We start from the raw sequence: 24,439 nt of genomic DNA on the forward strand, positions 1-24,439 counted from the left end.
TTGACATTCAGTCAGAATGCAGAAGTTCACACATTTGACATATTTCAATGCTAGCACATGGAATAAGATGTTCAGACACCAATAATTGTCTGTTGAATGCTTTTAATCATTTAGCCAAAGTAGGAAAGCGATACAAGATTATAGTGTACATTAGCAGGGAATATTGGCTACTTCATTGCCTCAGGTGAAATTAATCAGAATTATAGTATTAATGATTAGAGTAGTTAGTTGAGGCTGGTCAGCTTAGTCTTAAGGTTCCACCTTAGCCTGGATCTCCTCCTTCTCAGCCACTTTCTCATCTGGCTTCTCCAGATCTGGGGAGGGAAAAGAAAGACCTGTTTTTGCATACATTTGTGTCTGCACAGTCTAAATCAGAGTGATAATATACATACCGGAACATATTCAGAACAGTATTACAGAGTGCTCCACTGCTCCTAATTGTTTGAGTGTTTTCAACAGCCCAATGCAAACATTAGCAGCAAATTAGCCATACAAATTTGCGAACAGGTTAGGGTGTCCCACATCTGTCTAGAGAAATCATAACATCATAGCCCTATTAAGAGTTAACCTTTGAGCTGGATGGGGCCCAGGATCAGGGTGTGGCTCCCCTGGGAGGATCCCAGGTCCCTGGCCTTGCGGGTGCGGCAGCCTCGGCGGCAGCGGGAGTTGTAGTCAGAAGCTTGGCAGATGGTGACTTTACACTGCAGGTACACTGACTCATCAGCTCGCAGGAACTTGAAAGCCTGGAAGGTGAAGCGGGCGTAGCTACTGGTACCAGAGGTGTAGGAGTAGTAGGTGGGGTCCCTCCTACATCTGTGGGTGCATCAGAAACAAATGTTGTTTTTAATCAAGAGCCTATGAGTGTCCTTGAAGAATAAGCACCCCTTGAAAAATGTATAAACACAGATTTTCCTTCTCAGCAATATCTCTTGGCCCTACAATTTCTGCAGGTCAGATCAGCAGTGCCTGTTTCTTACCCGTTGCGCACCAGGTCATATGATCTGGTTTGAAAGTCATGAGGTGAGGGAGAGGCCACACAGGTGTCCAGGAACAGATGTAGACTGCTGTCTGACCTCCTCAGGCGGACTTGGACGTACATGTTCTGGTTGAGGGTAATCTTGTATGGAGTCTGGGTTATCTCACTGTAGAAGTTGCTGTTTGTAAAGAAGGCCATGGTGCTGTTGAATCTGCCTGTGCCTGTTATGGTACCGTTACCCTCATCGTTGGTCTTGTACATAACCTGGACCATGGTGTCCTGCTCCATGCGACACTCCACGTGCAGCAGAAAATGAGACTGCCGCGTAATCTCGCCTGAGTCGGACCGGTAGGCACGGACGGCGTTGATGTACTCCACTCTCCCTTTCTCAAACTGTTTAGAGCGTGAGATAAAAAGGTTATTGGACAAGAAACAGAAAATTATTGGAAAATGTGAATGATAGTTGATGTGACTATATCCAGTGTTTGCAGCACACTAGCTAGATCTCTATGTAGCTTTTTATATGCCATTACGTAATCTGGTAATCACTTTGCGTTTGGTGAATTAATTTACCTTTCGCTGGGTCCCACAGGTATTGATTGGGAAGCTGAACACCACCTGGTAGCTGTTGACCTGAGGTCTACAATGCTGGTCGTTCAGGTACAGATTGTTACCATCGTAGCCCATTGAGAGCAGGTAGGATCTCTGGATCACTATGTTCATGTTGTCTGAGGAGCAGTCCACTCGACCTGAAACACCACAACATAAATAAAACCAACCCGAGGCTCCGGAGCTATAATATCAATGTCAGAATAAATGTTTAGTGTTTGATTAACTTCACCAGATTATCAATCAGACTACCTTGGTTTGATGCGAGGGAGCTGCTGAACATGGCCCTGAAGCCCCTGCTGACCACTGATTGGTCAGAGCGAAAGAGAACTGTCATGTAGTTAGAGGTGGAGTGGTAGGCAGCCAAAGAGGTGTCGTTGTTGAAGTCACAGATTGTGCCTAGCATTTGAGATTGCACAGACGATCCATCGTACACAGAGATGTAATCACAAGAGCAGCAGTTCTCCAACCTGAACCAACAAACAGCATACACTTATAGAATATGTCTAAATGTGAACTCATAGTCAATACGGACGGTCCATTTCAAGATCTGTCTTAATGCACATTCAGAATGATAGAAATCCATCAGATAGTTGATCAAAGGGAAGTGTCAAGGTGAAGCATTTTAAAATATTTTACATTAAGATGCAACAAACCAGGGTAATCAAGGGAACAATTTCTAAATAGGAATCTTAACTCACTCCAGGTCAGTAAATGACATAAAGATCCTTTGGCCAGAGGGGGCCGATAGATGCCAGACACAGTAGGCGTTGTCATGGTAATATTCTGGATAGTATGGACTTGAGATGGACCCAGAGCCATGCAGGTTTCCTCCACAGGTGGGGTGAGTCCCTGAGACTGGGGAAGAGAAATTAAACTCAAAATCCATTTGGAATTCAAGAGTCAGACATCTTGTGACACCAAATGTGATTTCCTGTAGATAATCTTCAGGAAATCACATTTGTCATCAAGAAAGGTTCAGTTAGTTACGTTTGTGCAACACATTGATGTCTACTTGTATTGTTCTGTCATTATACAGCTTATTAGATCAAATCCCTTTTTAAATGGATGATGTGGGAAATGTTAATACCTGTTGATTCTGGTGGGGTGGTGGGGCAGTACGCTATGTGAAGGAAAAAAATAAGAATTAACAATATCCAAACCAAACTGGGTAAATGCAATTGTGCTTAAAGCTCATACAGTCATTTAGGGAGCGTGTCTGGTATTCATTGTTGAAGATCTTTTTTAAAGCTAAACTTCAACTGCATTTTAACTGAATGTATGACTCAATATTATTTTCAGATTAGCTGGGACATATTTTGCATAGGTCTACTTAGAGTGGAAGGGCAACCCAAGTCTTGGCAACAGGGATTTGTATTTTTATCCAGAATGTCTCCACATATTTGCCATCTTTACAGTGTGCTCTTTCACGGATAATACCTGGACCCATCTGATCTACTGTATTGGACACGTACTGTTGTAGTCATAGCAACAGTTGCCATAGTATTGACAGGAGCTGGAGCAGGAACACCTTCCAAGATTGAAACCACAGTTGTACCTACAGGAAGCCTCTGCAGGAGGCAATAATAACACCACTTTACAATAACACCACTTTACAATAACACCACTTTACAATAACACCACTTTACAATAACACCACTTATTTGACAAAATCTTTAGAACATTAACAGCACAACATTTTCTACACAGGTGACCAAACTAGATGATGCCAAAGCTGAGGGTTTTCAAATTTGGGTGTAAGTATTGGGAGAGAAATACCTGAGGTTGTACCAGTTTCGTACGTTGTGCTCTGGCAATAATCTGTGAGAAGGAAAGATAGGGATGGACATTAGCATAGACAATGTGAGCCTTCCCAAATACTAACAATCACAAACAGCTCTTTAACATCATACCATTGTAGTCATGACAGCAATTGCCATAGTATCGACAGGATGAGGTGCAGGAGCAACCACCGGCATAAGAACCACAGCTGTATCTACAGGAACCCCAACCTAGTGTATTGGACAGACCTCATTTGTGACCAAAGTTCATGAACAGCATTTGATGATTGTTTTCATATTATTAATATTGTCAGATTATTTTTTTACACAGATCAGCAAACTAGATGAAGATAAATACCTGTGGCTGTGGACATAGACCCCCCCCCAAAAAAAATATTTGACCAAAATATGTTAATTTTGTTGAACTACACTAGTTGTAAAGTACAATTCTAACACAGCTGAAGAAATACCTCCGGTTGTTGCAGTAGCTGGATCTGCAGCTGTGGTGATGGAGTCTGTGGTTGTGCCATAGCATATCTCTATACAAGGTTGATAAAATGGCACAGAAGGGAACATTTTAACGGAGGATGAGCACACAGTGTTACAATATAATTTTTACAATTATTTTCTGATTACCTGAGACTTTGCATACTTATTTTAGAATTGAAGAGCAACACAAGTCTTGGTGGTAGATATTTGTGTTCTTGTCTTGACTTCATCCACATTTTGTAGTGTGCTCTTTCTCAGACAATACCTGAACCCATCTGATCTATCTGCTCCTGTATGTCTCAGTTGGTATAGCATGGTGCTTGCATTGCTAGGGTTGTTTGTTTGCTTCCCAGGACCACTCATACATAAAATGTATGGACGCATGACTAAGTTGCTTTGGATAAAAATGTTTGTTAAAGTGCATATATTGTTTGATTTATTAGGATCCCCATTAGCCAACGCCAATGGCGACAGCTAGTCTTACTGGAGACCGATACATTAAGAAAAATACATTACAGACAAAAGAGTACAATTGACATACATTTTTTTAAATGAACATGTAGTGTGTGTGTCTTTTTTGAAACCAGGTTTTCTGTTCACTTGCGCAACATAAGATGTAAAGGAGTTCCATGCACTCAATACAATATTATCTATTGTATTGGAAACGTACCATTGTAGTCATAGCAACAGTTGCCGTAGTATTGACAGGAGCTGGAGCAGGAACAGCTTCCAAGATTATAACCACAGTTGTACCTACAGGAAGGCTGAGCTGTAGGAGAGAAGGCAATTTTCAAACTAACTCTCAGTTGCTGTAACATTACTTCTGAGACCAAAGCTTTAAAACATGTACAACATGTTCAGGTCACCAATCTATATGCTGGCAAAACTGAAGGTTTTACAGGTTTAAAATTTGAGGACAAAATACCTGTAGGTGTTTCTGTTGTACCCGGGCAATAATCTGTGAAGGAGAGATGATACCACGGGGATGGCCATTAGTATTTATCAAAGAGCACAGGCACACTGCTAGTAATAACAGAAACATAGCCTTTAACATAAATGTCTATATCATACCATGATAGTCATGACAACAGTTGCCATGGTTTTGACATGATGAGGTGCAGGAGCAGACCATGCCACTGTAGCCACAGTTGTACTCACAGGAATAATAATCTGTTGTGATGAACAGACAGCACATTACTCAAAGTTACTGTAAATCCTGTTCACTTTTTATTTATACATGAACAGCAGATTTTATTATTTATGATTTCTTTGTTATCAATCAATCCAATGTATTTATTTAGTCCTTCTTACATCAGCTGATGTCACAAAGTGCTGTACAGAAACCCAGCCTAAAACCCCAAACAGCAAGCAATGTAAGTGTAGAAGCATGGTGGCTAGGAAAAACTCCCTAGAAAGGCCATAACCTAGGAAGAAACCTAGAGAGGAACCAGGCTATGGCGGGTGGTCAGTCCTTTTCTGGTTGTGCTGGGTGGAGATTATAACAGAACTTGGCCAAGATGTTCAAATTTTCAAAGATGACCAGCAGGGTCAAATAATAATAGATGTTATGTTACTTTATGTTACATCTTCATCATGCTCTCCAAAAAGCTTTGAAATTGTACAAATTATTTTTGTGATTTTTTTTTAAATACACTAGCTGTAAAGTAAAATTCTAACACAGCTGATGAAATACCTCCGGTTGTTGGTCCTGCATCTGTGGTGCTGGGTTCTGTGGTTGTGTCATAGCAGATCTCTATACAAAGTAGCATACAAATGGCACAGAAGGGAACATTTTAACGGAGGAGGAACACATACTGTTACAATATTCTAAACTTGATCCTAACTCCCTGCTCTTACGTTGATAGTCCTGGCAACAGTTGCCCCTGTATTCACAGGAATATGAGCAGGAGCAGTTGCCAACCTGATAGCCACAGTTGTGTCTACAAGAACCTCCATCTACAAGAAAAACAAACAGATGAATCATGGTTCACTGATCATAATTCAGCAATGATACCAAGCCAACAAGCTGCTAAAATGAACAGCACATTTGTATGCATGTATCATTATTCGTTTAGTTAAAATGTTTGCGTAATGTTTGAGTACAGGGAGGAAAATAATACCTACAGTCCATTCGGAAAGTATTCAGACCCCTTAACTTTTTCCACATTTAGTTAAGTTACAGCCGTATTCTAAAATGTATTAAATTGTTAGTTTTTCCCTCATCAATCTACATACAATACCCCATAATGACAAAGCAAAAACAGGTTTAGACATTTTTGCAAATGTATTCAAAATAAAACAGAAATAATTTCCCTAAGTATTCAGACCCTTTACTCAGTCCTTTGTTGAAGCACAGCGATTACAGCCTCGATTCTTCTTGGGTATAACACTTCAAGCTTGGCACACCTGTATTTGGGGAGTTTATTCCATTCTTCTCTGCAGATCCTCTCTAGCTCTATCAGGTTGGATGGGGAGTGTCAGCGCACAACTATTATCAGGTCTTTCCAGAGGTGATCGTTCGGGTTCAAGTCCGGGCTCTGGCTGGACCACTCAATGACATTCAGAGACTTGTCCCATAGCCACTCCTGAGTAGGCTTGGCTGTGTGTTTAGGATCATTGTCCTGTTGGAAGGTGAACTTTAGCCCCAGTCTAAGGTTCTGAGCACTCTGGAGCAGGTTGTCATCAAGAATATCTCTGTACTTTTGTGCATTCATCTTTCCCTTCATCCTGACTAGCCTACCAATCCCTGCTGCTGAAAAACATCCAACAGCATGATGCTGCCACCACCATGCTATACCGTAGGGATGGTGCCAGGTTTCCTCCAGAAGTGATGCTTGGCATTCAGGCCACTCTACCATAAAGGCCTGATTGGTGGAGTTCGGCAGAGATGGTTGTCCTTCTGGAAGGTTCTCCCATCTCCACAGAGGAACTCTGGAGCTCTGTCAGAATGACCATCAGAGTTCTTGGTCACCTCCCTGACCAAGGCCCTTCTCCCCCGATTGCTCAGTTTAGCCGTGCGGCCAGCTCTAAGAAGAGTCTTGGTGGTTCCAAACTTGTTCCATTTAAGAATGATGGAGGCCACTGTGTTCTTGGGGTCCTTCTGCTGCAGACATTTTTTGGTACTCTTCCCCAGATCTGTGACACGACACAATCCTGTCTCGGAGCACTACGGACAATTCCTTCGACCTCATGGCTTGGTTTTTGCTCTGACATGCACTGTCAACTGTGGGACCTTATATAGACAGGTGTGTGCCTTTCCAAATCATGTCCAATCAATTGAATTGACCACAGGTGGACTCCAATCAAGTTATAGAAGCATCTCAAGGTAGATCAATGGAAACAGGAGGCACCTGAGCTCAATTTCGAGTCTCATAGCAAAGGGTCTGAATACTTAAGTAAATAATATATTTATGTTTTTTTATTTATAATACCTTTGCAAGGATTTCTAAAAAACAGTTTCACTTTGTCATTATGGGGTATTGTGTGTAGATTGATGAGGAACATTTTTTAGTTAATCAATTTCAGAATAAGTCTGTAACGTAACAAAATGTGGAGAAGGGGAAGGAGTCTGAATGCTTTCAGAGTGCACTGTAGGCCGTTAATGTCTCTTTACATATATTTACTTAATCTCAATTCCTTACCTACGACACGATACTCTGCTTGAAACCCCTTGTACGTTGAGGAGCTGTCACTTGTGAATTGCACAGTAATTGAACTTCCGGTGGAGTAAAAGGTTGAGCTTTGTCCTCCACACAGCTTTCCCAGGAGTCGGTTGTAGGTGGAATAGCCATCGTACACGGAGATGGAATCATACCTACAGTTGAAGTCACCCTCAAGACTGTGGTCGGAGACCGGAAAGATGAATGAAGTACAATGGCGGTGGCTGCCTACTATACGCTGGTAATGTAGCACTTATTACCTCTGGTGACTGATCTGACCTGATTAGTGTCCTGGACTTGCTTTCACTTATCAAATCATTTTTTAGATAGGTGATCATTTGAAAGACCAAATTATGGATTTTGAGGGTTTTCTAACATATCCAAGTTTAAGAATAAACATGAACCAAAACCTACTTACTTGACATAGGGGAATTCCAGCTGAACGATTTGGCTGCCCGGTGGGGTCTGAATGTTCCATGTACAGTAGGCATTGTTGGGGTAGTTGCTGGGGTAGTTGGGGCTGTTGAATTGGCCCTTTGATGCAGTCAGGTAGCCACCACATGGGGCACTGGTGCCTGAGCAAAACAACCAAAAAGTGACAACGTTAAGAATGAGAAGTAGAACAGAGACTGACTGGCAGTGTCGACTGACACAATAAAAAACAATGTTGATTAATTGGAATGTTGATACAGTGAAGTATTTGAACGAACAAGAGGAATAAACAAACATGGGTTAGTTAATCAAAATGGTTGATAAACAGAGCAACATAAACACAGCTCAGAAATAGTAGCAAAATTCAGAGTTTGGAATACCTGATGGGTCAACTGTTCTCCAAGGTTCTGTAAACACAAATGTCATTAGGTTCCATGTAGTAATACTGTTACTACTGCACTGCACACCTAACATACATGCTAAAGTGCGGGAAGGTGTCAGATTAGTGAAAATAATGAAACCTTTGCAAACGTATGGTCATTGCACAATACATCTGACATTTGTATTGACCCTGAAGAGTGCAGTCTTTCTTCATCTCATTAAGTCATTTCTAGAAATTGGTACAAAGCAAAAAGACAGGACTATATGTTATTTGGGGTAAGAAATCAGCTCATCAACAGAACTTACCTGCTGTGGTCCATGTCTCCCACTGACCTGCAATGAGAAAGTAAGAGTAATTGAATATGAACCTTTGCATAAGAGAGAGACACCAGAGGTGTTACAACAACCCTATAATCATACACAAATGGAAGCCATTGTTACGAACAAACAACACTTACAATGAGAGATCGATACCAACAAAACATATATACAGTGCAGTATAAGTGAATACATTACCTTGAGCTCCATGTGAGACTATCACAGAGCAAAGAACAAGAAGAGTGGTAGCAATCTCCATGTTTCACCTTCCCCTTGACGATGACACAGTCCCAAAACAGGACAGTTTATATACCTAAAGGCAGGCCTTTAAACATCCTTATAGTGCCCATAAAATCCTGAATGCGAGAAATCCCTTAATACTCAATGTGTGTGAGAAATGACCCACCTGGGCTTGTGGTCATAAAGTAGCCGGTTCACACGGTGAACACATTAAAATGACTGTCCACAAACACAACAAGTGTTAATTTGAGCTACAGAGAGGGGGGGGGGGGGGGGGGGGGGGTGAATTGTTTTATGGGGTTTGTTTAAGATATATAGCGCATATGAAATAATTCATTTTTATGATAAGGTGACGCACCATTACTTAGAACAGGCTGATAGAGTCAGGATCATTCCCATGGACAAACAGATTCTTCATCAGTGTTGGGTTGTTGGTCTGTTTCACTATGACCCTTCCACGTGTTTACTGAACTACTACAGGCACACACGCAGTCATGAACAGCATAGTAGTCTGAAAGGTACAGTATAAGAAATGGTTCTAAACGAGACCTGAGCAAAGCAGGTAGTGATCATAAATGCTTTACTGTGTTTTCCTTAGTGGTGTGCAACTGTTAATATTAAAATACCAGATAAATAAGCATGCATGATTTGGTAGGCTCATAACATTCAAGAAACTATTGGTGAGTGTTTAGCTGGGTCCATAAATGTGTCAGGGCTCCCTCACCTTGTGTGTGCATCGAGGGTCTACAGTATGCTGGTTTTAATCCCTAATATGATTAAATGTAAAAAGAAAAAGTAGAGCATCTCTTTATTGGGCAGACCTCTCCCCATATTTACAACCATTGAATCAATATGTTTGACCATGACAGTTTACAATCTAAGGTAATACCAAGTAATTTAGTCTCCTCAACTTGCTCAACAGTCATATCTTCCATCTGTATATTTCTGTTTCTCCTCTTCCACTTTTTATTTTATTTCATTCATTACCAGATTCTAGAATTGGGGGAATGATTTGTACCAAATACAATGCTCTTACTTTTAGAGATGTTCAGAACCAGTTTATTACTGGCCACCCATTCTAAAACTGACATGTATAGGGTTGATTCATCAGCATATATACAGTGTAGACAGACAGGCCTTGTTTAATGCCAGTGGCAGGTCATTGGTAAAAATAGAAAAGAGTAGAGGGCTAAGTGTACCGTACAATCACACTTTACACGTTTAACATTAGAGAAGCTTCCAATAAAGTAAACCTCGGTGTTCTATTAGATAGATAGCTTGGTATGGCAGAGGTTGAAAAGCCATAACACACATGTCTTTTCAACAACAGGTTATGGTCAATAATATCAAAGGCTGCACTCACAATCTTCTTATTATCAATTTCTTTCAACCAATCATCAGTCATTTGTGTCAGTGCAGTACATGTTGAGAGCCCTTCTCTATAAGCATGCTGGAAGTCTGTTGTTAATTTGTTTACAGAGAAATAGCATTGTATCTGGTCAAACACCACTTTTTTCCCTAAAGTTTGCTAAGAGTTGGGAGCAAGCTGATTGGTCAGCTGTTAGAACCAGTAAAGGGTGCTTTGCCATTATTGGGTAGCGGAACAACTTTGGCTTCCCTCCAGGTCTGAGGACAAACAGATTAAAGATATGACAAATATGAGTGGTAATTTAGTCTGCTACCATCCTCAGTAGCTTTCCATCTACGTTGTCAATACTAGGTGGTTTCTCATTACTGATGGACAACAATAATTTCCCCACATCACCCACACTAACTTCACAAAATGTCACAACTCTTAGTACAAAACTCCAAACAGATCATCAAAAAGGCTTTTTTGTATTATTAGTATTTTTTTTTACATTTATTTAACATTTTTACAATTGACCAAGTACAACACACAAAATCACACAGTAGCTTTTTCACCAAACATAATGAGTGTTTAATCTAGAAATACCTTTCAAATCAAGTAATTGCCTTTCACAATGCAACACTCACAATACTTTTCATATGATTCACTCCTCATTTGTTCAAAAATACATTTGACCATCACTTAATCCAAGCATGGGCCCCATCAAAGAGGTGATAAAGGTGGGCGTGGGCCCCCTCAAAGAGGTGGACATCGGAGAGAGGGAGGCAGACAGCAAGGAACTGTTGTGTCTCATGAAGTCCGGGCCATAATCATGACAGTGTGGTAAACAGAGGCCTTACCATTGCAGAGGATGCCAGATTAGTTCAAATAATGACAATCTGAAAAGATTGTGGTGTCAATTCGATCATGAGAACATTTCGCCAAAAGAATGTTATGTATGGGGTAAGTCTGCAGGATGTGCACTGTGCTTTACCATTACATTTACAGTACATCACATATTGTAATGCATGTACATCTATTGACTGTACACTCTGTTATACCCTCAGAATTGACAGAAGACCCCATGGTGGTGGCCATGGCTGTGTGCTGACCGACCAGTAGGAGTGGACAGTGGTGGAAATGGTGAGGGTCAGGAATGACATACGGCTGTCCGAAATTAAGCAGGCCATTGAGGAGAATGATGACACCTTTGCCAATGTGGCATCCATCAGCCTACCAACAATCACTCGCCTTTTTGAAGAGGCACCAGGTATCTATGCAACACATTTACCTGGTGCCTTTTGAGACAAACAATGACCGGGTGAAACAACTGCGGGCTGACTATGTTCAGGTACAGCACTATATACTGTATTACTGTTACTATTTGATGCACATGCTACTTCACAATATTATGTTGGAACTGTACTGTAAAAATAACTAACCAAATTATATTTTTAGAGGGTGATGGTGCTTGATGCTGCAGTGAACCATCACAAGTATGTCTTTGTTGATGAAGCAGGCTTCAACCTGGCCAAAACTTGGAGCCGTGGGCAGAACCTCATCTGCCAACAGGTCCAAGTGCCTGGTCAACGTGGGGGAAACATCTCCATGTGCACAGCTATCTCTGAAGATGGTGTGGTAGGACCTATGCCATTACTTGGATCCTAAAATGCTGCACACATTGTGTTTCTCGATTAAATTGAGCAGGCCTGTCAAGGTGAAGGGGTCACCAATATCATTGTGTGGGAAAGTTTCAGGTTCCACCATGCAGAGGTGGGATCAGGCATGGTTTTGGGCCCATCCCTGATTTGTGACCATTTACCTGCACCCATAGTCTCCTTTCCTCGACCCTATTGAGTGTCACCCTCCCTCTGGCCATGGATAATGTATGCGATGACATCAACGCAGACCAGTGTCAAGCTTGGATTCACCATGCCAAATGGTATTTCCCGCGTGCATGAACAATGAGGACATTCATTGTGATGTGAATGAGAATTTATGGCCAAATGCTCGAGACAGGCTTGATGCAAATGAATGCGTGCTTATACGTTATGTTTAATTTTCATTAATGTCATTTGTTTCAATTAATGTATTATATTTGATTACAGACAGTACACATTGTTGCAATTATATCTGAAAAATACAGTTTCTATTTGTATGAATGATTGTAGATGATGTCTTCATTGATCACACCTTTGATTATAAATTGGATAGATATTATGGAAATTATAGATTTTCTGTCAATTTTGTTGGCTAATGTAAGTGTATTGCCTAATGTGAAAACTGTGTAATCAACTGTCATTTACAATACTGTATCATATTGCTTCAGCACTTTTAAGGGCGATTTAAAACACGTATCTTGCATGGTTTGCTATTGGATTAACTGGTAGTTAAAACAACTAAATTTAAAATATATAATTATGTTGTGTTTTGGTGATTAAACCAATGTTCTCATTATATTTCACAATAAACCTATTTGAATAAATTGTGGTGTTGTGAGAGATGTTTACAATCCAAATGAATCCAAATTAATGAAAGACTGGGTGCGTTAAAAGCAGTGGTGGAAAAAGTACACAATTGTCATACTTGAGTAAAAGTAAAGATCCATTAAGAGAAAATGACTCAAGTAGAAGTGAAAGTCACCAAGAAAAATATTACTTGAGTAAAGGTCTAAAATTATTTGATTTGAAACATACTAAAGTATCAAAAGTAAAAGTATCAATTTAAAATTGATAATAATAAGATCACAACGTTTTTTTTTATTTTTTACGGATAGCCAGGGGCACACTACAACATGCAGTCCTGCAGATCAGAGGCACCAGGGATGTTTTCTTGATAAGTGAGTGAGTGCTACTAAGCATTGAAAAGTACTTTTGGGTGTCAGGGAAAATGTATGGAAAGTGTACATTATTGTGTAAGAAGTTTATTTAGGAATGTAGTGAAGTAAAAATAGCCAAAAATATAAATAGTAAAGTAAAGTACAGATACCTATAACAAAACTACTTAAGTAGTACTTTAAAGTATTTTTCTTTAGTACTTTACACCACTGGTTAAAAGTGTGACCAGTTTGGAGTTTTGTACTAAGTGTGATTTAAAAATGTTTGTAGTAGGTGCATGCTTATCAATAACTGGAAGAAACAATTTCATAAATGCATCAAGTGCAGCTTCTGGATGCTTCTCATTATTCACATCAGAACAAAGAGTATGATGTGTTGTTAGAATGAGGGGTTTAGGAGTGTTGTGCAATGGCATTATGCTTTCTACAATTTACAACTTACACTAAGAGCAGGAGGCCCATAGATATGTCTGGAAATCATCCTGCTACTGCAGCTGTACAATGTTTCCACTATAGATGAGAACATCTTGTTTGTGCAGCCATGTTGACTCAGGTGTCTAATAAGGATGAATGACATCAACTAAAAATGGTTGTCTAGCAATGACCAACAACCAACTTGACAGAGCTTGAAGATTCTTGAAAATAATAATGGATAAATGTTGCACAATCCAGGTGACTCACAGCAGTAATCACTGCCAAAGGTGATTCTAACATGTATTGACTCTAATCAAGAAATGCTGGTGTTTTATGTTTCAATCCTTTTTTCATTTATTTTTTACAAACGTTAGAATTTTTCTTACACTTTGACATTACAGAGTATTTTCTGTAGATCATTGACAATTACATCCATTTTAATTCTGCTTTGTAACACAACAAAATGTGGAAACAGTGGTTTGAATACTTTCTGAAGACACTGTACAAGTACATCGAGTCCGATTAAACTGCATTATCCTGGTAAATTGCAGTATTACCCTATGCATTGGCCTAGGGTCAACTGAAAAGCACAGCAGTGGGATACATGTATCCTTGTATTTGCTTACTGCTTTTTACATTAGATATGCCAATTAGATTAATTGTTGAAATAATATTTGTTAGATTGTTAAATTGTTGCAGGTATGTTTGATCATCAATTTGAGAATACTGGGCCTAGCTGCTGCATATGATAGGCCAATGTGTGCTATGCCTGTGTAGTATACGACATGATATGAGAGTAGGCTACCAATTGTTTGTGTCTAGTTGATGTGATCGCAATAAGATCCGGCAAGTTTCTCAAAGGAGCCATGAGCGTAATAGCGGGCAACGGTGATGGACCTTTCTTTGACCAATATATCAAGTCTTTGGCTTTGCATAAAAAAACGCAGTTCTTATTTTGGACGCTAGATGGGGCATAAACGCATTATTTGACATAGTTAGCCTACGCTAACGGCAGTCTGTTTGCCCCAGCACAGGACGAGGGAATGGGCTAGGCTGAATCAAGCACTCCTGCGTGAAAACAACTTGTGTAAGTTGCAAGCCGCCAAATACCAATGTAGAGTTTATTTGAGATTGACGTATTGGTAGCTAGCTAGTTACCAAGCTATAGTAAAGGCTTCGACGTGAACTGGCTAGCATTTGAAGCGCGTTTTGAACGTGCCATGCGTTGTTGGCTAATGTTATGCTTACCAGCTAACGTCATCTAGATGTCAGAGCTCATTCTGAGTCAGGTTAATTATAACTAACTACTGAGAACGTCAAGCCGCTGTATTATTTGCTTAACAAGTTAACGTTAGCTAGCTATATCCCGACTAACTTGGCTGGTTGTAGTTAACGCGTTCGCTAGCTAGAACTGATAGCTACTAACTACATGTGAAGTGTTGTTTTTAGCTGTCAAGTTAGCGCTAGCCTTCTAACGTTAGCTATTTCATAACGTAATTAAAAGCCACAATCTGCAATTCGTTGTAACGTTTGTTCAGCCAAACTAACGTTACTGCAGCCCAGTCATTTGTATTTAGTATGGGCCTCCTAGCTAACGTTAGCTAGTTACTTTACACAGTTGCTATATTTTAAGTTATGATGGGGTTAATTAGCTATCTACCTTACTAGCCAAGACGGTTGTACTAAATGAGCTCTCTTGATGACGTTTACACTTTTTATATATAAAAAACATTAATTAAAGTCATTCAGGTCCAAAGTTTTCCTCACGTGCTCGACCAGATTCATTCACTACTTTGCACTACTAGCCTATAGGGCATTGGGTGCCAATTGGGATGTACTCTCCCTCTGTTTTACAGTCAGAAAAATACCTCGGTTACAAACGTTATATTCCATAGGGTCTACTGCCAACTATGAAATGTGCCTCTTTACTCAAATCTGTTTGATCTCGTTACTCGACAGCTGCATCTCCAGTTCATAGTGAGCAGCGATTTGGTCAGGAAGTGTAGTAAACCATGGTCATAATACCAGGGTCAAAAATAGTGGTGAATACACAACCTGTCACTGTTGTGTTATGGTGTGGTTTTGTGCAACCTCTCGAGGTTTTTCACAAGTTCTGTCATTCGTTCGGGTATGCTTCTGGTTGCTGCTAGGTCAGACTATTATTGTGGTTAATCAGTGTTGAATAGACACTCTACACTGGGTTTATCTCAAGCTTTGCTAGGGGGGCTTTCAGATATCCTATTACACTTGTTTTCTTGCCTTGCATGACAGCAGAATTGTATAGAGAACTTTAGCTGTTTTCGCTATAAAATAACAAAGGCAATATTTTTGTTAACACTAACCAACCTGTTAGGCATGTGATGTAACCTACTATTGATTCATACAGTATTTTCTTGCATCAAATACTGCCTATTTGATGGACCACATCATCCAATTTACAGGACAATTTCTTTAGGACCAAGAGAGAAGAGGGTTCTGTGCCACTCTTGCCTCGAGTGTGTTTTAGTGCGTTGTTCAAGCCCAGGCCTTTTGTGAGACATTACAAGGTCCCTCTCAAAAATGTAATATGGACAAAAGCTAGCGTTATCGCAATGCATTGCTGTTGTAGTGTATTTTGAGACCATCCAGCTATAGTTTTAACAATGTTTGGTGGGTGGACTGCGGCGATTGACTTGGTCGTGATTAGAGGTCGACCGATTAATCGGAATGGCCGATTAATTAGGGACGATTTCAAGTTTTCATAACAATCGGAAATCAGTGTTTTTGGACGCCTTTATTTATCCTTTATTTAACTAGGCAAGTCCGTTAACACATTCTTATTTTCAATGACGGCCTAGGAACGGTGGGTTAACTGCCATGTCCAGGGGCAGAATGACAGATTTTTACCTTGTCAGCTCGGGGATTCAATGTTGCAACCTTACAGTTAACTAGTCCAACGCTCTAACCACCAGATTACATTGCACTCCACGAGTAGACTGCCTGTTACGTGAATGCAGTAAGAAGCCAAGGTAAGTTGCTAGCTAGCATTAAACTTATCTTATAAAAAGCAATCAATCATCATCACTAGTTAACTACACATGGTTGATATTACTAGTTTATCTAGCGTGTCCTGCGTTGCAAATAATCGATGCGGTGCCTATTCGCGAAAAAGGACTCTTGCTCCAATGTGTACCTAATCAGAAACATTAATGCCTTTCTTAAAATCAATACACAGAAGTATATATTTTTAAACCTGCATATTTTGCTAAAAGAAATCCTGGTTAGCAGGCAATATTAACCATGTGAAATTGTGTCACTTCTCTTGCATTCATTGCACGCAGAGTCAGTCGATATGCAACAGTTTGGGCCACCTAATTTGCCAGAATTTTACGTAATTATGGCATAACATTGAAGGTTGTGCAATGTAACAGGAATATTTAGACTTATGGATGCCACCCGTTAGATAAAATACGGAACTGTTCCGTATTTCACTGAAAGGATAAACCTCTTGTTTTCGAGATGATAGTTTCCGGATTCGACCATATTAATGACCTAAGGCTCGTATTTCTGTGTGTTATTATGTTATAATTAAGTCTGATTTGATAGAGCAGTCTGACTGAGCGATGGTAGGCACCAGCAGGCTCGTAAGCATTCATTCAAACATCAATTTAGTGCGTTTTGCCAGCAGCTCGTCGCTGTGCTTCAAGCATTGAGCTGTTTATGACTTCAAGCCTATCAACTCCCGAGATTAGGCTGGTGTAACCGATGTGAAATGGCTAGCTAGTTAGTGGGGTGCGCGCTAATAGCGTTTCAAACGTCACTCGCTCTGAGACTTGGATTGGTTGTTCCCCATGGTCTGCAAGGGCCGCGGCTTTTGTGGAGTGATGGGTAACGCTGCTTCGAGGGTGGCTGTTGTCGATGTGTTCCTGGTTCGATGCCAGGTAGGGGCGAGGAGAGGGACGGAAGCTATACTGTTAACACTGGCAATACTAAATTGCCTAGAAGAACATCCAATAGTCAAAGGTATATGAAATACAAATGGTATAGAGAGAAAGTCCTATAAATACTATATTAACTACAACCTAAAACCTCGTACCTATTGAAGGAACCACCAGCTTTCATATGTTCTCATGTTCTTAAACGTCAGCTTTTTTACATGGCACATATTGCACTTTTACTTTGGCTCATTTAATTTGTGACTGACTTCGCCATGATCTGAAAAAAGCATACCAGAAATTAATGCAGTTAGGTGGAAACTTATGGTGAAGGGGAGAGGCAAATATATATATTTTTTTGAGTTTGGATATTACTCACAATGACACAGTAGGTAGCCATTGTTCCACAAGCCCTCACCCCAACATCACTTTTTTACTGTTTCCATAATTCTCCTGTCTCTCACTTCCCCCATGATCTTTTTTACTTTCTCCCTCCCCTTCCTTCCCCTCTACTTTGGTGCTATTTTATTGCCCGGCCACTTGGTTACCAATGGTGGACAAAGCGTTCTCTCACATACGAAGAATGAGTGTGGATGCTGATGTTCGAGTTAGGACTAAGCCCAGAGTCTATGGTTCGGGTTCACTCCCCCCTCTGACCTTCTTGTTTGACCTTTCTAACATGGTGGCTCTGCAGTCTATAGCTTGCCCTCTTCCATCTCAGTTTTTGAGTGCTCTATTCCCTCACACATCGAAAACCCCAGTTTATCTGCACAAAACAGAGGCTGTTGCTTGTCATTTGTATTTATGGATCCACATTAGCTGCTGCCAAGACAGCAGCTACTCTTTCTGGGGTCTGGCAAAATTAAGGCAGTTATATAATTTTTAAACATTACAAAACATTCATAACAGATTTCACAACACACTGTGTGTGTGCCCTCAGGCCCCTACTCCTCTATCACATATCTACAATACAAAATCCATGTGCACGTGATTGTATAGTGCGTATGTTATCATGTGTGTATGCATGTCTCTGTGCCTATGTTGGTGTTGCTTCACAGTCCCCGCTGTTCCATAAGGTGTATTTTTGTTTTTTAAAATCTGATTCTACTGCTTGCATCAGTTACCTGATGTGGAATACAGTTTGATGTATTCATGGCTCTATGTAGTGCTGTGCGCCTCCCATAGTCTGTGCTGGACTTGTGGACTGTGAGGAGACTTCTGGTGTCATGTCTTGTGGGTTATGCATGGGTGTCTGAGCTGTGTGCTAGTTGTTTAAACAGACAACTCGGTGCTTTCAACATGTCAATACTTCTCACAAATACAAGTAGTGATGAAGTCAATCTCTCCTCTACTTTGAGCCAGGAGAGATTGACATGTTGATGTTTGCTCTCTGTGTACATCCAAGGGCCAGTCGTGCTGCGTTGTTCTGAGCCATTTGCAATTTTCCTAATTTCTTCTTTGTGGCACCTCGCCACACGATTGAACAGTAGTCCAGGTGCGACAAAACTAGAGTCTGTAGGAGCTGCCTTGTTGATAGTGCTGTTAAAAAGGTAGAGCAGTGCTTTATTATGGACAAACTTCTCCCCATCTTAGCTACTGTTGTATCACATTTTTACATTTTTAAAACTTTTATTTAACTAGGCAAGTCAGTTAAGAAAAAAAATATTATTTTCTATGATGGCCTAGGAACAGTGGGTTAACTGCCTTGTTCTGGGGCAGAAAGTCAGATTTTTACCTTGTCAGATTCGATCTTGCAACCTTTCGGTTACTAGTTGGCTACCGGCAGCTCCACCCACTACTCTTAGGTAGCGGAATGATTTTTGCTTCCCTCCAGGCCTGAGGGCACACAGTTTCTAGTAGGCTTAAATTGAAGATGTGGCAAATAGGAGTGACGATATCGTTTGCTATTATCCGCAGTAATTTTCCTTCCAAGTTGTCAAACCCCAGTAGCTTGTCATTGTTGATAGACAACAAAAATATGTTCACCTCTTCCACACTCACTTTATGGAAGTCAAAATTACAGTTCTTGTCTTTCATAATTTGTTCAAATATACTTGGATCTGTAGTGTCATTGTTTGTTGCTGGCATGTCATGCCTAAGTGTGCTAATCTTGCTAATGAAACATTATTCAAGTAGTTGGCAATATAAGTCGGTTTTGTGATGAATGAGTCATCTGATTCAATGAATAATGTTGTTGAATTTTCCTTTTTTCCCAAAATGTAATTGAAGGTCCTCTAAAGCTTTTTTATATAATTATTTGTCATTTATCTTTGTTTCATAGTGTGGTTTCTTATTTTTATATAGTTTAGTCACATGATTTTAAAATTTTCAGTACGTTTGCCAATCGTTTGTGCAGCCAGACTTATTTGCCATTCCTTTTGCCTCATCCCTCTCAACCATATAATTGTTCAATTCCTCATCAATTGACAGGGGTTTAACAGTTTTTACAGTCCTTTTCTTAATGGGTGCATGCTTATTCGTAATTGAGAAGCAATTTCAAGCACATTTCTGCTGTGGGATGTGATCAATACATGTTGATTTCATTCCTGTGCTGTTTGTAGGGTTGCATATTTTGGGGAATATTCAGAGGTGGAAACTTTCCGTGGGCATTACCCGGAATATGGGAATTATCGGAAATATATGCAAATTATATTATTACCATTTAAATGCAGATGTTTTTTGTATTGTGTATATATTTACCATATCATATGGAGACAGAAACATAAACCTTTTACCTTATCATAAGTAAACATAATTGCTAATGATTAAATCCTTCCAATATGAAAAAAAAAAAAAAATGTAGTTATGAATTTAACTTTAAATGAGTTGACTTCACTAGTGATGCACCGGTATAACATTTTTTGGCCGATACCGATTCCAATATTTTCCTTGCCAAAGAAACCGATAACCGATATTAACATTTTTAAGCTTTCTAGTACAGTTAAATAGTTCACACACACATGGACGTATCGGTCTAAGGCACTGCATCTCAGTGCAAGAGACATCACTACAGTCCCTGGTTCGAATCCAGGCTGTATCACATCCGGCCGCGATTGGGAGTCCCATATGGCGGCTCACAATTGGCCCAGTGTCGTCCGGGTTTGGCCGTCATTGTAAATAAGAATTTGTTCTTAACTGATTACCCATTACCAGTAAGACTTCATCAAAACCGATTTCTTTTACTTATTTGCGGTTCTGTTTCGTTGTTCATTTCTTCAGTCATTTCATTCTCAACCAGGATTTCTATGGAACGCCGTTTGGGTCTTTGTGTGTCAACAAAGATACAATTTAGCACTATTTGACGTGTCAAATAAGCCTATTGACCAATCAGGACCTGAATATGACTGCACATTACATGATAATTTAATGCGTTCATACATTTTTTTTACTTGCTAATTACACACTGATTACAGTTAGTTAGTTAGCTAACTATATAGCTAGGTGTCATCATCTAAAATAACCCCAATTTATAAGACCCTTCTAATGTGAAGCTAGCCACAATAAGGATTAGCCACAGTAGTAGACTTTATGGTTAGCCTTCAAAATAAAAGTATGGCATAATTCTACTATTTGTATTCATTTACACTTTTATTTTGAAGGCAAACCACAAATTCCACTTTGTGCCCAATCCTTATTGTGGCTAGTTTAAAAAAAGATAACACATTGCGGTCGAGCCTAACTAGACAGATGAAGCTAGCTGGCTGCTTGCAACATTAGCTTTGGGCAACAGGATTAAGTAGCTGGCTATTTATTTATGTACTGAAGTTCAATTTCATTAGGCGAACGACAAGTGGCAACCTAGCTAATACTTATTCACAACGATTCCTAAATCATTGCTAAGAATAATGAAAATGACTGCAGTTGATGCTAGCTAGGTACCAAGCTGAAGCTAGCTACCCCAGAAGTTGCGGTCGATCAAATTATGCTTAATTACCAACGCGGTATTGTAAACACATCGTTCGTGGCCGGTGTTTGCTTGTTTGCAGACTTTTTTGTACAGCTTTGACAGTGCTACTGTAACTTTTATGACACGCAAAGACCCAAACGGCATTCCATAGTATGTATGTTGTGAAGCTAATAGCAGTGACACCATTACTGTGTAACTCCGGTAGGGCAACTTCTGAAAAACAGTGCACTTGGTAGTGTGTAACAGTGCTCGATCAGTCGGCAAAAGCCAACATCGCCCACGATAGAGAACGGTTGATTGTCAAGGGTCCATTATCTTGGCTTTAATGTATTTTGCCTTGAACATCAGACTCTGAGGCATCTCTTCACTGTCACTTTCCAACCTTGTTGAGGATGGCTCATTGTCAGGCTCAAAAAGCCTCAAATTTGCCCGGATGGCCACCAATTTTTCAACCCTTGTATTGGCCAACCTGTTGCGTTGATGTATGTGTTCCCAAACAAGGACCAGTTGCTCTCTGAGGCGGCTGATGTTGGTGGGATTTAGAGGATGATGGAGGCAACGGGAAAGAGCCTCAGATCCACAAAGTCCCTTCCACCAGGTGGCTGATGTGATATGTTGGCACGACTGCCATATCGCATCTCCATCCCAAAGCCCTTGCTTGGAAGTAATGATTTGCTTGACCTTCACTTGAACTCTGTTGAACTCTGTATCCAGCAAATTAGTGGATTAAGCATGTCTGGTTGGAGGGCTGGGTAAAGAACATTCAGGAATCTCTTCCAATACACATTGCCTGTGAGCATCAGAGGTGAACCAGTTGCATACACAGCTCGAGCAAGACTTTCATCAGCATTTCTGACTACGTTCCTCCATTGAGTCAAAATAAACTTGAGCTGTTGCTATCGATAACCATGAGCTGTTTCTATCGATAAGGTGTCTGATTCATCATTTTCACCTAGAATATAAATAGAGGGACTTTTGTCATAGGTTGCTTGTTGTGAGCGCTGAGGGAACTTTATGCACTTGGCCAGATGATTCTGCTTCTTTGTTGCATTCTTCACATATGATTTGGCACAGTTTTGCAAATGTACACAGCTTTTCCTTCTACGTTAGCTGCAGTGAAATGTCTCCACACATCAGGTAGTGCCCGTGGCATTTTCCTGTAAAGATTAGAAAAGTTAGATTAAACAACTACTTTGTAAGATAAATGTTTTAAAATTAAATATATTGAAACGGGTGAATTAACACTCAGTAAGTAGGCTCAAGCAAGCTAAAAGTCTTTCGACTCTGTCAATCACAACATTGTTATTGGCAGACTCAACAGCCTTGGTTTTTCAAATGATTGCCTCGCTTGTTTCACAAACTACTTCTCCGATATAGGACAGTATGTCAAATCGGAGGGCCTGTTGTCCGGACCTCTGGCAGTCTCTATGGGGGTGCCACAAGGTTCAGGCCGGGCCGACTCGCTTCTCTGTAGACATCAATGATGTCGCTCTCGCTGCTGGTGATTCTTTGATCCACATCTACGCAGACAACACCACTCTGTATACATCTGGCCCTTCGTTGGACGTTGTGTTAACTAACCTCCAGATGAGATTCAATGCCATACAACTCTCCTCCCAGGGCCTCCAACTGCTTTTAAATGCAAGTAAAACTAAATGCATGCTCTTCAACCGACCACTGCCCGCACCTGCCTTTCCGTCCACCATCACTACTCTGGTCGGTTCTGACTTAGAATATGTGGACAACTACAAATACCTAGGTGTCTGGTTAGACTGTAAACTCTCCTTCCATACTTACAGTAAGCATCTCCGATCTAAAATTAAATCTACAATCGGCTTCCTATTTCGCAACAAAGCATCTTTCACTCATGCTGCGAAACATACCCTCGTAAAACTGACCATCCTACCGATCCTTGACTACTTCGATGTTATTTACAAAATAGCCTCCAACATTCTAATCAACAAATTGGATGCAGTCTATCACAGTGCCATACGTTTTGTCACCAAAGCCCCATATAATACCCAACACTGCGACCTGTATGCTCTCTTTGGCTGGCCCCCGCTTCATACTCGTCGCCTAACCCACTAGCTCCAGGTCATCTACAAGTCTCTTCTAGGTAAAGCCCTGCCTTATCTCAGCTCACTGGTCACCATAGCAGCACCCACCCGTAGCACGTGCTCCAGCAGGTATATTTCACTGGTCACCCCCAAAGCCAATTCTTCCTTTGGCTGCCTCTCCTTCCAGTTCTCTGCTGCCAATGACTGGAACGAACTGCAAAAATCTCTGAAGCTGGACACTCTAACCTGCCTCACTAGCTTTAAGCACCAGCTGTGAGAGCATATCACTGCACCTGTACATAGCTCATCTGTAAATAGCCCATCCAATCTGGGTGCGGCAGGGTAGCCTAGTGGTTAGAGCGCTGGACTAGTAACCGGAAGGTTGTCAGCTCGGGGGTTTGAACTTGCAAGGTACAAATCTGTCGTTCTGCCCCTGAATGGGCAGTTATAACCCACTGTTCCTTGGCCGTCATTGAAAATAAGAATGTGTTCTTAACTGACTTGACTAGTTAAATAAAGGTTAAAAAATTTAAATAATAATCTACCTCATCCCCATACTTTTATTTATTTGTCTTGCTCCTTTGCACCCCAGTATCTCAACTTGCACATTCATTCTCTGCACATCCTATCATTCCTGTGTTTAATTGCTATATTGTAATTACTTTTCCACCATGGCCTATTTATTGCCCTACCTCATTTGCACATGCTGTATATAGATTCTCCTACTGTATTATTGATTGTATGTTTGTTTATTCTATGTGTAACTCTGTATGTGTCGAACTGCTTTGCTTTATCTTGGCCAGGTCGCAGTTGCAAATGAGAACTTGTTGTCAACTAGCCTACCTGGTTAAATAGAAGGTGAAATAAAACATTTATTAAAAAAACCACGTGGTAGCATTAACGAATTAGCAGAAATTGTTAACCTCTCTAGGGGGTGTGGGACGGTAGCGTCCCACCTGGCCAACATCCAGTGAAATTGCAGAGCGCCAAATTCAAAAACAGAAAAACTCATTATAAAAATTCATAAAACATACAAGTGTTATACATCAGTTTAAAGATGAACTTCTTGTTAATCCAA

The 24,439-nt window shown here is 40.4% G+C and overlaps 2 protein-coding genes and 1 long non-coding RNA gene across 12 annotated transcripts in view; 2 read left to right on the forward strand and 1 right to left on the reverse strand.

Annotated features, from left to right (window-relative positions):
• Nucleotides 1-85: 85 nt before the first annotated feature.
• cuzd1.2 (CUB and zona pellucida-like domains 1, tandem duplicate 2) lies at nucleotides 86-8,966 on the reverse strand. Of its 2 annotated transcripts, XM_021580562.2 has the most exons (22): nucleotides 8,844-8,966; nucleotides 8,634-8,660; nucleotides 8,327-8,353; nucleotides 7,933-8,089; nucleotides 7,497-7,693; nucleotides 5,713-5,811; nucleotides 5,549-5,608; nucleotides 4,927-5,025; nucleotides 4,781-4,813; nucleotides 4,526-4,624; nucleotides 3,837-3,905; nucleotides 3,725-3,730; nucleotides 3,499-3,597; nucleotides 3,365-3,406; nucleotides 3,061-3,156; nucleotides 2,676-2,708; nucleotides 2,287-2,443; nucleotides 1,838-2,055; nucleotides 1,550-1,725; nucleotides 978-1,369; nucleotides 569-813; nucleotides 86-314 (listed from the first exon to the last, which is right to left on the reverse strand). In XM_021580562.2, the coding sequence occupies exons 1-22, from the start codon at nucleotides 8,902-8,904 to the stop codon at nucleotides 250-252; spliced, it is 2,457 nt and encodes an 818-aa protein (XP_021436237.1). In that variant the 5' UTR covers nucleotides 8,905-8,966; the 3' UTR covers nucleotides 86-249. The 2 variants fall into 2 exon arrangements, with proteins under 2 accessions (XP_021436237.1, XP_021436238.1); XM_021580563.2 differs by lacking the exon at nucleotides 3,725-3,730.
• LOC118943853 lies at nucleotides 7,618-12,690 on the forward strand. Its single transcript, XR_005039156.1, has 3 exons — nucleotides 7,618-7,755; nucleotides 11,301-11,584; nucleotides 11,692-12,690. It is a non-coding gene; the product is annotated as an uncharacterized LOC118943853 (long non-coding RNA).
• Nucleotides 12,691-14,435: 1,745 nt separating this feature from the next.
• LOC110502508 (pleckstrin homology domain-containing family A member 1) overlaps nucleotides 14,436-24,439 on the forward strand; it is a 58,003-nt gene continuing 47,999 nt past the window's right edge. For 8 of the 9 annotated variants that reach the window (XR_005039157.1, XM_021580566.2, XM_021580572.2 and 5 more), the window contains exon 1: nucleotides 14,436-14,570. The gene's annotated coding sequence lies outside the window, so the exon portion shown is untranslated. The remainder of the gene's footprint in view (nucleotides 14,571-24,439) is intronic. The other variant, XM_021580567.2, reaches the window with a different exon arrangement.

This window comes from Oncorhynchus mykiss, chromosome 23, assembly GCF_013265735.2.
Source record: "Oncorhynchus mykiss isolate Arlee chromosome 23, USDA_OmykA_1.1, whole genome shotgun sequence".
Taxonomy (NCBI): Eukaryota; Metazoa; Chordata; class Actinopteri; order Salmoniformes; family Salmonidae; genus Oncorhynchus; species Oncorhynchus mykiss.